At 47.4% G+C, this 12763-nt stretch overlaps 1 protein-coding gene across 1 annotated transcript; it reads left to right on the forward strand.

The window, feature by feature from the left end:
• Window positions 1–4699: 4699 nt before the first annotated feature.
• LOC308240313 (PWWP domain-containing DNA repair factor 3B-like) lies at window positions 4700–6700 on the forward strand (the record flags this gene model as incomplete). The annotated part of the gene is made up of 1 exon (XM_080653201.1): window positions 4700–6700. The coding sequence occupies one exon, from the start codon at window positions 4700–4702 to the stop codon at window positions 6698–6700; it is 2001 nt and encodes a 666-aa protein (XP_080509327.1).
• Between the last annotated feature and the right edge of the window lie 6063 nt (window positions 6701–12763).

A 12763-nucleotide genomic window follows, 5' to 3' on the forward strand; every position in this document is an offset into this window, starting at 1 on the left:
AGTGATTTGCCAAAAGCACAGACTACTGCAAAGGACTATGGGAGAGGAAGTGTGTGCCCTCTGCCCTGACGTTAGGAGCCTGTGTTGCAGCATCCAGTCCTTTGGCAGTGTGGTTACAGCACAGACTGCAAAGGGCAGAGGTTCCTCCCCAAGTCCCTATCGTCCTAGGTCAAAGGCTCCTTGGGGAGGCGTCTCTCTTCTCAGGAACCATGGTGTCCTGGCACCGCTGACAGTATCTATCTGTGTGAGGGTACACCCAGGGTACCTTGGTCCTGCCACAGCCTGAGATCCTGATTTGCCTTCCTCTGACTTCCAGGCGCTTCGCCTCTCATGTTTTCCCCTCCCCGGGTCATTTTAAATTGATCAAGATTCCTTGGGTCTCACCTGCACAAACGTACAGAGCCTCCCGTGTCCTGGCAGGTAGAAAGGAAGTCCTTAACAGGACCTGCGACCTAATTGCGTGCAAGCGGGCACCTGCGTGCATGCGTGCGTGCATGCGTCTGTACGTACGTGCGTGCCTGTGCGTGGGGTAGTGTATGTGTGATTTTGTGTGTGTGTGTGTGTGTGTGTGTGTGTGTGTGTGAGTGCGTGAGTCCGTGTGTGTGTCTTGTGTGTTTGTGTGTCAAGGGAGGCCAGAAGCTTTTATCCTTTTATTTTATTTTCTCCAGTACGCATTGGTGAAAACACCCGTGTTCCCTAAAGCTTATTCCATGAGAACATCAGGTATTGTTTCTATTTTAATTTATTAATTAATTTATTTATTGCCTTTTTCATTCCTTCGTTGGATTGGTTGGGGTGTAATTGACTGAGAGCAAGATCAAAGCTAGGCATCTGAGGATGTATTAGTAGTTCCTGGTTTCCACAGAAAGCCAACATCGGGAAAACCGTTATGAGCACATTCTGGTTTCCATGGCAACTGGGGTAAGCCATTCTTTTCTCGCGGCAGAAACATTTAACGAAGATGTTTACAGACTGGAGAGATGGAGTAACTGTAGAAACATCGAGCTAAGTCGGTGTCTGCAATCAATGTGAGTTGTGTGTGTGTGTGTGTGTGTGTTGCCAGTGTATGGTCTTTAGTGGGACATTAAGCGCTCTAATCCCGCCTGCTTTGTACGGGAGAATGGCAGCCCTCTTGTTGTGGGCTAAGGTGATTGAATAACTTGTCATACCTCCTTCCCCTTCAGTGTCCTAGGTGACACCTGATGCCTGAGGGTATTGTCACCTGACTTCTTGTAAGCAGAGATCCCCAAGTATTTCTCATTTTACCCCTCTGCGTGCAATGATTGTCACATGAACCTTAAAGATGTAAGCTTTTTCATTTACACCTACTCATAGTAAAAAGCTATTATGTGAATGATAGGAGGGAGAAGAGCTGAAGTCTGCAAATGAGACAAGTGGGTAGGATTGGAAGATCTGAATAACTTTGTGTAACTGGGGATGATACTGTACTCGCCCTCAGTCACTCACACACACACACTGAGAAACATGTTCTCTATAAGTCAAATTTCCTGTTATCTCACCATTAACTGCAGTTGGGTAAATAGAATTCAAGTCTGTAAATGGCTCATTTATTATATAAGCATAAATGCAAGTTCCTTCTTGAAGGCTCTGGGTTTTTTGGCTGTGTGTTTGAAAGTGAATGATGCTGATATAACAGTTTGTATACGTTTATTTGTGATTCTAAAGAAAAGAACAGCATTGGTAGGATGTGCCACTGTATTCCTTGTCGGGGATGTGCCTTAAGAAGAAGCAGGTTGTAGGTTAAGGATGTCTCTGTCTTCCAGCTCAGACTTATTTGCTGCTGTATGGTGCTGAAACCCAGCTGTGCCAATTCCATTTCCCCTCTACCTTCTGACTGCCTGTGAGGTTTGACCAGTGGGTCTCCAGAGGGCCACAGGGGGTCTGGATGTGACACAATTGGCTGTACCTACCTGCTCCTCTCAGGGACACCCCAATAATGACCCTTCATATGACAGGCCAGGGGCATTTGATTTCAGTAGGGACCAGCACCAGCAGACTGGTGAACGCTCTCCTAAGACATCGGGGTCCCAGGTCGAGGGCGAGGGTGGCCCCTCTCAGATCCTGGTGCTGTGGCTGGAGCTCGTCAATTTTCCACATCATCACCGGGATGGGGCTGGGGTTTCCTGCATCCCTCCCCTGACCTCCTTGAGAAACCACTTCGAGCGGGGCAGCACTCTTTTCTTAGAGGCCCGAGCCAAAGCTCTGGGGTCCCCTCCTCCCAGGTCATGAGTTCTCAGAACCACCCCCTCTTCCCCTGGCTTTTCCAGAGCTACAAGTGCTCACTCCACCCGCCAAGGCACACTTCTCAGTGTCTCATTGCCCCCTCTTTGCTTTTTCTGGGCTCCAAATCATCCTCTCAAGTTCTCCCTAATGAAAATAGTAAGAAGACTCTGCCTAATATCATGTAATATCATGTTAGTTTTTCTCTCTTTGTTTTAAGGTCTTGAATTTCACTTTGGTTTATACAAGTTTTGCTATGAAGACCTTGTGTGTTTGTATGTGTGCTTGCACAGCTGTGTGCAAGTATCTCTCTCTCTTTCTCTCTCTCTCTCTCTCTCTCTCTCTCTCTTTCTCTCTCTGTGTGTGTGTGTGTGTGTACTAGTACATGCGTCTTGGGATGTCGGTTGCTCTGTGGTGGGGCTGAGGTGACGCAGGCACCCTGTGTTGTGTGACGGCTGGCAGGTCTTGCTGCAGGGACACTGCAGTGACTGAGTCACCTGTTTCTCCTTCCCTGTTCTGTCTCCATGCGACACCTGTGCTCTGAGAGCAGGTGCTCCAAATCCACCTGCAGGATGGCTCTCCCTGGCCCAAGACAAAGGCTGCACAGGTTATGTCCAGGTTATGTACATTTAGTCCTGGTGCAGTTCATGTTCTATGAGTGTGTGTGAGCAAAGCTGAACACGCAGCACGTATCGCAGAAATAGCATTTTCTCTTATGAAGCACATTAGTTGAGGCTGATAAGTGATGAGCTGAAATGTATAAGTGAATTATAATGCACATCTGTACCATGTATACAGAAAAGTAGAACCTATGAACCAGGTATTTCTCTCTCACTCCCATGTTTCTCTCTCTCCCTCCCTCCCTTCCTCTCTCTCTAAAAATCAATAAAAACATATCCTTGGGTGAAGAATAAAATATATATACATATAATATGTTGTCTTCTGCATATATTACTCATACATTTTATATTCTCCAAAAGCCCATTTAATGTTTCTTTAGATACACAAAACAACACACACACTAACATTACAGCACCCATGTTTGTATCTCTCTCTCTCTCTCTCTGACACACACACACACGCTCATGCTACTACTTTGAAATAATCCATGTGTCCAAGACAGTCGAACACTATTATGAAAGTAATAATTTGCCCTGTTGTGAAAAAGGAGGGATTAGCATAAACTAAGTAGTTTAAGGTGTAAATATTTTGAAATGGAAAAGAAGGATGAAAAGAAACATGACATCTATATTATACATGAGATGTAACTAACATTTCTCTTTAAGAATAGCATGCATTCCAGAGTTGGGGAAGGGAATGTGATGAGTCAATCCCCATTCCCTTGGCTTAACTGCCTATCTCTCTTGCATTTTCTAGGTTGACATAGAGGCGTGCTGGTCTTGGGTATCGGCATTTGGTGCCATTTGATCCCTGGAAGGGCAGTGCCCTTCTGAAGCCCAGCAGCTGGATTTTGCAGATCAACGGATCCTGCTCACAGAACCACACCTGCCACGGAGATTGGTAAGACTTTCTCAATTTACTACACATTTCATTGCAATCATTGATTTCATGTTGACATTAGAGGTGTGGTTTATGTTGCTCCTCCCTCTACAGTCACTACTTCACACTGATTTGGTGCTGGGGTGGTGGGGGTGGGGGAGCCATTTGCAGCACCATAGAGAAATGAAGAGGTGCAGGTCCCAGCCAAGGGTTCGAGACTGCGGCAATCCTTATGAAGGGGAACACCTCTAACCACCATATGAGCTTCATGAACCTCTGGATTCTAAGCTCACGCTCTTGAACATGATATTGTGCTGACACCCAGTGTCAGTGTGTCAGAGGTCACATCTGGCTCCCTTGGGTGCACAGGGGGGCACTAACACACCAGAAAAGAAACACTGAAGCATTCCCCTAGCATGAGCCCCAAGGAGCACAAAAGGCCCAGGATGTCCAATAACACAAATTAAATCCAGGACATGACACCCACCTCCCCACACACATGCCCTTTAATATGCAGTAGCAACAAAGAGGGCACAGAGTTGGATTCAGAAGACTATAAAACTGTCCTGGTATCTTCTGTATATTTTCCCTACGATAGTGGGCTTGTATCCTGCCCCCCCACCCCCCCGCAAATCCAGTCTATTACATCTTTCTTATATTTATCTCTTATTAGTTCTCAATGAACAACTTCTTCTACCTCCATAAAAGTGTTTTCTGATACTCCTTTTCCTTTTCCATATTCCAGTATTTTCCGGTGTAGTCTGTCAAAACACAAGTTCCAGCATTCCTGGCAGATTCAGGTGCAGCACAGGCCACACAAGCGGAAAACCCTCCGTCGTCCTAGGCAGAAAGCTGTGGTGAAGAACACTGTCTTAGGGGACACCTGCTGTAGCTGTGCGTATACAGCCGGGCCCCTCTACCTCTGCTAGCTACCTCTCAGCACCCACGCCCCATCATAATGGACTCTGAGTACATCTTATGCAATTGGAAAGGCCGGTTTTGGCCAGCAAGGGTTTTGTCCAGATCTGAAATGTCACCAAAAAATAAGGGGAAAAATACATATTCTCTAGAAGTTCAAATACTCTCAGTGGGTAAAAAAATGAAAGTGAAAAACAGAGACATAAAGATGCTTGATGAGTCTCAAATTGAATCTATTACCTCCTCGCTAGGGGCCCAGTCCACAGCCAGAGTCCCACCAGGGGAGGGAGAGGCCTATAAAAGCGCTCTCACTATGGCACTGGATATTCTGAGGGAGACAGAAAACTTGGGTGCAGCCAGGGCATCCGATGATCCAGAGACCCCTACAATGTCTCAAAAGGGACCCCAGAAGCGATCTCGTAAAAAGTTTCCGAAGCCCAAAGGGAACTCACCGAGAAGTCTTAGGAATAGTAAAAACCCCAAGTCATTGTTGGTAGGTTCAGAGGGTGAGGATGCCCCCAAAGGTGACAAATCCCAGGTGCACACTCCCCTCGCTCCTGCTCCAAGGAGAAGGCGAGGAAGGCCCCGACAGAGCCGCAGCATGTGCTCCAACCTCCCATCACGTTCAGAAGATGAGCGTGAGACAGAGGGCCAGGCAAAGACAGGCACCTCAAGAGTTCCTTCCCGGCATCTCTCAGCCAAGCAGGATGTTGCAGGTGCTAAAGACGGAGGCAGCCTTCCATCTCAGCCACCCGGTTTCAGCGTCACTGTGTCCAAGGCCTGGAAAAGAAAGGCACCACGCCCGAAGACCCTGGCTGTCTCCTCTGAGGGCTCTCCCTTCTCCGGGAACATTGAAGATCCTGCAGAAAGTGCCCAGATGCCAGGCTCAGAAGGGGCAGCAGCATCCTCCAGCAACCCTAACCCCAGTCCGCGTTCTTCACCCCGTTTGGCCTGCAAAGTAAGGAGGCAGTGGGGGCCTGTGTTTAAGAAAGAACGGAAAAAACGTCAGACTTCAGTTGACTCAAAGGCTCTTCACCCAACCACTGCTGTTAAGAAAAAGGTCGCCACGGGAGTGGGACAACCCACAAGCATGGCCTTCCCACAGGAGCCGTGTCCCATTGAAACAGGAATGATGGTCTGGTTTAACTTTCAAAATCACCCGTTTTGGCCAGCAGTGGTCAAGAGTGTGAACCACACAGAGCGGACGGCCAGGGTGCTTCCGATTGAGGCAGACATGCACCATGACCAGAGCGGCCTTCGAGTGCCTCTTCGGAGACTAAAGCACCTGGAATGCAAAGTGAAGGAGAAGCTGCTGCAGAGAGCCAGGAAGGTGTACCAGCAGAGCGTGGACTGGTGCTTCTCCCTGATTTCCCACTACAGAGAAGGGCTTGCTCAGGGATCTTTCGCGGGCTCTTTCCTGGACTACTATGCTGCTGACATCAGCTACCCAATGAGGAGAGCCGTCCAAGAGGGGGAGCTGTACATTGCCTTCCCGAAGGTGAATTACGCAGACCTGGAAGATTCTGAGGAGGAGAGCTCCCCGGGGGGAAAGAGGCCCTGCAAGAAGATCCTCCCCGACCGCATGAAGGCCGCTCGGGACCGAGACAACCAGAGGCTCGTGGACTTCATCGTGAAAAGGAAGGGGGCCGACGACCACCTTCTGGACATCGTCAAAGGCAGGAAGCAGTCCAGGTGGCTGGTGTCCTTTCTCAATTCAAGCAGGTATGTGATCTGCGTTGAGACCTACCTGGAGGATGAAGACCAGTTGGATATCGTGATGGATCATCTAAAGGAGATCTACAAGCACATAGACAAGAAGTTGACTCTGACCAGAGACGACAAAGTGAGTTTTGTCCTGGAAGTCCTTCTGCCAGAAGCCATCATCTGTTCCATCGCTGCACTTGATGGGGTAGATTACAAGAAGGCAGAAGAAAAGTACCTGCGAGGGCCCCCTGTGCGTTACCGGGAAAAAGAACTCTTTGATGAAAATATCTTGAAGAAAATAAGCAGGAGACTGGCAATCAGGGGCAGGGCTAGATAGCTCTCCCCTGGCTCCCGCACCTCCACAGAGACTCTCATTTGTATCATTAGTTAGAAACCCTGGATGCACAAAACGTATGATCCCTCCATTCTCTATAGCATATAAAGTCATTCTGGAAACTCAGTAATGTGCTGAATTTGTTAAAATATTGCCAATATTGTACCTCTCTCTGCTTGCTCAGATGTGTAACTGTCCACATTTTTTAATAAAACAACTTTTCACCATATATAGTTCATCTCTGTCTCTCTCATATATATATATATATAAGGCCTAAGCGACCATCCCATGGTTCGACTGTTACGCCAGTAGCTATGATGTGCACTGACCACCAGGGAGCAGACGCTCAACACAGGAGCTGCAGAGCTGCCCTGACTTGGCAGCTGTAGTTCTCGGGTGATGAGGAAGGAAGCCCAATTCCGGGGTGCATCACTTGAGAAACGCCCTCTCGCAATCCAGGACCCCTTGGGGGATGTCGGAGATCTGGTTTCAGCCTGATCCCCACAGGCCAGGCTGAGGGACCCCACTGGTGCACGAATCTGTGCACCAGGCCTCTAGTCCTATCTAATAAAGAGGGAATATGCTAATTGACCATCACTCCATCACAAAGATGGCTGAAGCCAAGTTCCCATAAGGAGCCTTAATGGGCAATCAGCAGGAACCTGAGGCTACGCCCTCCCCCGCCCCCGTAGGGCTTGACAGGGGACCTCAGGCTGCATTCCCCACCCAGCAGGGCTTGACAGGGTACCTCAGGCTGTGCCCCCTGCCCTGGTGTCAGGCTGGGGGACCTCAGGCCATGCCCCCCACCCTGGTGCCAGGCCAGGGGACCTGAGGCCATGCCCCCTGCCTGGTGGGGCTTGACAGGGGAACTCAAGGTGTGCTTCCTGTCCTGGTGCTGGGCTAGGGGACCTCGGGCTGCTCCCCCCACCCCAATGCCAGGCTGGGGGACCTCAGGCCACACCCCCCACCAAGTGGGGCTTGATAGGGGACTTCAGGCCACACCCCCCATCCTGGCACCAGGCTGGGGGATCTCAGACTGCACCCCCTGCCCAGTGGGGCTTGACAACGAAACTCAGGCCGCGCCCCCAACCCCAGCATCAGGCCAGGGGACCTGAGGCTGCGCCCCCCTTGCCTGGCTGGGCCTGACAGGAGACCACAGGCCATGCTCCCCACCCAGCAGGGCTTGACAGAGGACCTCAAGGTGCACCCCCAGTGCTGGGTGTTGAGAACTCAGGCTGCACCCCCCACCCCAGCACCAGGCTGGGGAACCTCAGACCACACCCCCTGCCCAGCAGACCTTGACGGGGGACCTCAGGCCATACCCCCTGCCCAGCAGGGCTTTACGGGGGACCTGAGCCTATGCCCCCCCCCCCCCACCTGGCAGGGCTTGATGGGACCTCAGGCCATGTCCCCCACCAGCAGGGCTTGACAGGGGATCTCAGGCCATGTCCCACACCTGGCAGGGCTTGACAGGGGACCTCAAGGCACGCCCCCTACCCCAGTCTGGGCTGGGAGACCTCAGGCCACGCCCCCCGTCCTGGCACTGGGCCAGGGGACCTGAGGCTACATCTCCTGCCTGGCGGGGCTTGACAAGGGTGGGACTGGCCAGGTCTGGATCTAGCCCAATGGGGGCGGGGGCTGGCTGGGTCTGGGTCTCATGCGATTTTGAGGCACATGTAGGTGGGCGGGGACTTGACTCTGGGTCCCGTAGTGTGCCCCAGACTCTGACAGGAGGAAGGTTTTCATATACGTTTTACTAATTTTCTTTCATCTCTGACACTTCTATTATAGAGAAAGGGCAAATAGCAATATTAAATTATTTCCTCTAATTAATCCCCTTTTAATGTGGACGAATTTCGTGCACTGGGTCACTAGTTTTAATATAAGACACAGCCTCTTGCATTACATAAAAGAGCCCTGGTAGCAGGTATTAAGCCACACTTTTTAAAATCTGAGATGTATTTACAGAAACATTCCAGGGCTTGCTCATCCTTTTTGTGATATATTCATATAAATGACTGAATTCTTTCCTAAGATAATTCCTGAGTAATAACTATAACGTACTATATATATATACAAGGAAAGGAAACAGAAAACACATTCTGAAATGAAAATCTTGATTTCTAGTTGGAATCTTGAGTTAATTATCTAAATATCTTGTGAGGCCTAGGTAAGTATTTAACTAGAGAAAACTGGAGATGGTTAGACTATGGAGATGAAGTGCAAAGGCTGAAATATTAGATTTTCCTAAAATATAATTATTTTTTAGTTTTGAATGTGTTAGTTGATATACCTAAAGGAACCTGGGAAATTATTTAACTAGAAATGACTAAAAATAACTAGAGTAACTAGTGGAAAGCAAGATTCTACAAATCACTTTTGAACACTAAATTCTTATCTATTGTTGGAATAATGAATTAGAATTATAGGCAAGTTATGGTATCTAGGGGAGTAGTTGGAAGCCAGGAATTGGAAACATACTCTTCTCAAATATATTTTTTCTTTTTAAATTAATTTGTTAGTTTTACACAGCTATGTATTTCTAGATAACTAGCTAAATGGAAATTACTAAATATAATTAGCATAAATAAAGACTTGGGGCTGAAAATCATGCTTTTCTCAACTCTAAATTTGTATTTCTTATTGAAATGGGAGATTGATACTATAGGTGATTAATGTTACCTAGGTAAATTGTTAATGTGGGATAACTATAAATAACTAGAATAGCCACTTGATGTCAGGAAATGTCAGAATAAGAGTTTCTTTCATAATCCACACCCCCCCCACACACACAGAACATCGATTTTGATGATCGCCCACACATGACACTCTTTGTGAGAGTTCAGGAGTCCAGCAGAGAAGTTCCTACATGGTGTTGGAGTAAAAAATCTGAGAATAAACAGATTGAAATGGGTAAGGAGGACAATTTCACTTTACCTGTGTCACTCCTTCCCCAAGGCGGCACAGCTCAGTACCAAGACAGACTCTCTCATCCCATGCTTTCTTCCACAGGGAAAAGTGAGAACATTGAGAAATCAGACCCAACTTCCATAGCTGTGTAAGATGCTGTCCAAGATGCCCAGTTCTTTATTAAATTTATTTCTTAACTGCAGTTGACATTCAATATTATTTTATATTACTTTCATGTGTACAGCATAGTGTTTAGACAATGCTATAATTTACAAAATGATCTAATTATTCTAGTACCCACTTAGCACCATACATAGTTATTACAATATTATTGACTATATTCCCTATGCTGTACTTTACATCCCTGTGACTGTTTTTTAACTGCCAATTTGTATTTCTTTCTTACCCCACACAGAATAGTGAGGTGATCTGCATGGGTGAGGAATTGGGAAGAGGGTGTGAGAACAACAATCAGAGCTTGAAACCCAACAAAGGAACCCTACTAGCCACTTCTTGGTTCATTCTACTGAGCAGTTAATGGAATCCAGAATGAAACTCGTCCATGAAATGATGGGGATACCTCACCTGCAGACCCCCCACCAATTGGTCCACAGGCACCCTCAATGCCCCACATACCTCACCGCCCACAGGGGCCAGCTTCTGGAGTGCACATCTATGGACAGCAAATGAAAGCCTTTGCAAATGGCTACTTAGCACATGCAGAAAGGAACACAATAATTTTACCAAGCCCCCCAAATTGAAGATCTATGAATTCCTGATAAAGAATTCCAACAATTGTGGTTATTTTACATTTTATTTTTAGTTAAATGTATTGGGGTGGCATTGGTTAATAAGATTATATAGGTTTCAAGTATACATTTCTATGATACTTGATCTGCATATTGCATTTTGTGCCCACCACCCAAAGTCAAATTATCACCAAATATTTGGCTCCCTTTACCCTTTAGTATCCCCCACACCCTTTCCCTCTGGGTAACCACCATACTATTGTCTATGTCTACGAGTTTCAGTTTTATATCCCACATATGAGTGAAATCATATGGTTCTTAGCTTTTCATGACTGACTTATTTCATTTAGCATGATATTCTCAAGGTCCATCCATGTTCTTGCAAATGGCAGTATTTCATCTTTTCTTATGGCTGAGTAGTATTCCATTGTACATATTACCATGTCTTCTTTATCCATCACCCATTGAAACTAGTTGTTTCCATGTGTTGGCCACCATGAATAAAGCTGCAATGAACACAGGGGTGCATATATTTTTGTAATTAAATGTTTTCAAATTTTTAGGGTAGATACCCAGAAGAGGGATTGATGGGTTATATGGTAATTATCTGTAATTTTTTGAGGAACCTCTAAACTTGGATTCAGTACTTTACTTTGCAACACTTTGTATACCTCCTTCCATTCCCTTCTAGCTTGATGTGTTTCTGTTGGGGGTATCCTTTGTAGGTAACTCTTTCTGTCTCTCTCGTAGCCTTTAAGATTCTCTCTTTGTCATGAACATTTGCCATTGTAATTATGACATTTCTTGGTGTGGGTCTTTTGGGATTCATCTTACCTGAGGCTCTCTGTACTTGTGTAACTTTTTTCTTCCCCATATCAGGGAAGTTTTCTGTCATTATTTCTTCAAATAGATTTTCTAATCCTTGCTGCTCTTCTTGTCCTTATGGCAGCCCTATTATATGTATATTACTTCCTTTTGTGTTGTCCCAAAGCTCCCTTAGGCTCTCCTCCTGCTTTTGTTTTCTCCGGTTGCTGTTCAGATTGAGCTTGTTTCTGTACCTTATCTTCTAGCTCACTAATTCGGTCCTCTGCTTCTTCTAGTCTACTGTTGAAACCTTCCATGGTGTTTTTGATTATAGCTATATCACTTTTGATTTCTTCATGATTCTTGCATAGGTTGTTGATTTTCTCATCCATCCGGTGTATGAATTGTACAACCATTACTCTGAACTCTTTTTCGGTCATGTTGCATTCTTCAATTTCACTAATTTCCTTTCTTGGCGACTCCTCATTTTCTTTCCTCTGGGGATTGTGTTGTCTTCCCATTATGACTATCACCAGAAGGTTCAAATGTTGAGTTGCATGGGCCTGGGCCCTGTGCATTGCGAGCTTTGCACCACCCAAGTGTCACTGAAGAGCTCCAACACCAAGATGTGTGGCTGCCGTGGGTTGGTGGGAACCAGGCTTGCCCAGGGTCAGTGTTACCAGTGCTCACTGTGGCCTCGTGTGAACACCTAGAATCAGGGACCCTGCCTGCACCACACTGAAACTGAGACCCCGCTGGCGTGTGCTGAAAATCAAGAGTCCCATAGCACGTGCTAGGAGTCAGAGTTCCGCTGTGCCTGCACCAAGAATCTAGTATCAGAGTCTCTGTTGCTTCTTGCGGCCTCGCGTTGAGAATTAGGGTCCCTGTGTGCACATGCACCAAGAATTGGAGTCACTGGCTTTTAGTGTGAATGCACTGGGACTCAGGGATCCCAGGCGCACACGATAAGAAAGACAGTCAAGTCACTGGTGCTCAGTGCTGCCTCCCGCCCAGAGAATCCGGGTCCTGGTCAGCTTTGGGGTACTGAGTTGCACAGTAGCACTGTGTTGGCAGGAGGTCCACTCCTGCGCTTGGGAAAACAGACTTCTGTGTGCACTTGCCCAGAATTGAAGTCAGGTGGCACTGCCGAACTGCATGGGCTTCGGGTTTGGTCGCCTGATTGCATTCCAGGGAACGGATTCCCAGTGTTCATGAGCTCCCAGGCTCAAATTCCTGTAGCAGTGCTGCAGCCCATGCAAGAGGCGGGTCTATCCGTTACTATGGTGCTTCCTGAGAGCCTGCGGGGAGGGGGATAGGCTCTGTGACTCACAGAAATCTGCGGCCGGGATGTCTGGATTCTTGGTGTCTGTGGGTCTACAGCTGTGGTCACAGGTCTCTGTCCCCAGTGGCTGCAGGGTCCTGGTTTGCGTATGAGACCAGACTGGGTGGTGCTAGTTTCAAGAAGCTCTATTTCTCTAGATGGCATGGTCTCTGTACCAGTGCTGGCCGCCCCAGAGTGTCCACGTTGGGAGCGGGGCTCCGCCGTCTAAGACTGCCCAGTTTGGCAGCCCCTTGGAAGACCTGCAGAATCTAACTGTCCCTA

The sequence above is a fragment of the Plecotus auritus genome (genome assembly GCF_963455305.1).
Source record: "Plecotus auritus genome assembly, chromosome: X".
NCBI classification, from domain to species: Eukaryota; Metazoa; Chordata; class Mammalia; order Chiroptera; family Vespertilionidae; genus Plecotus; species Plecotus auritus.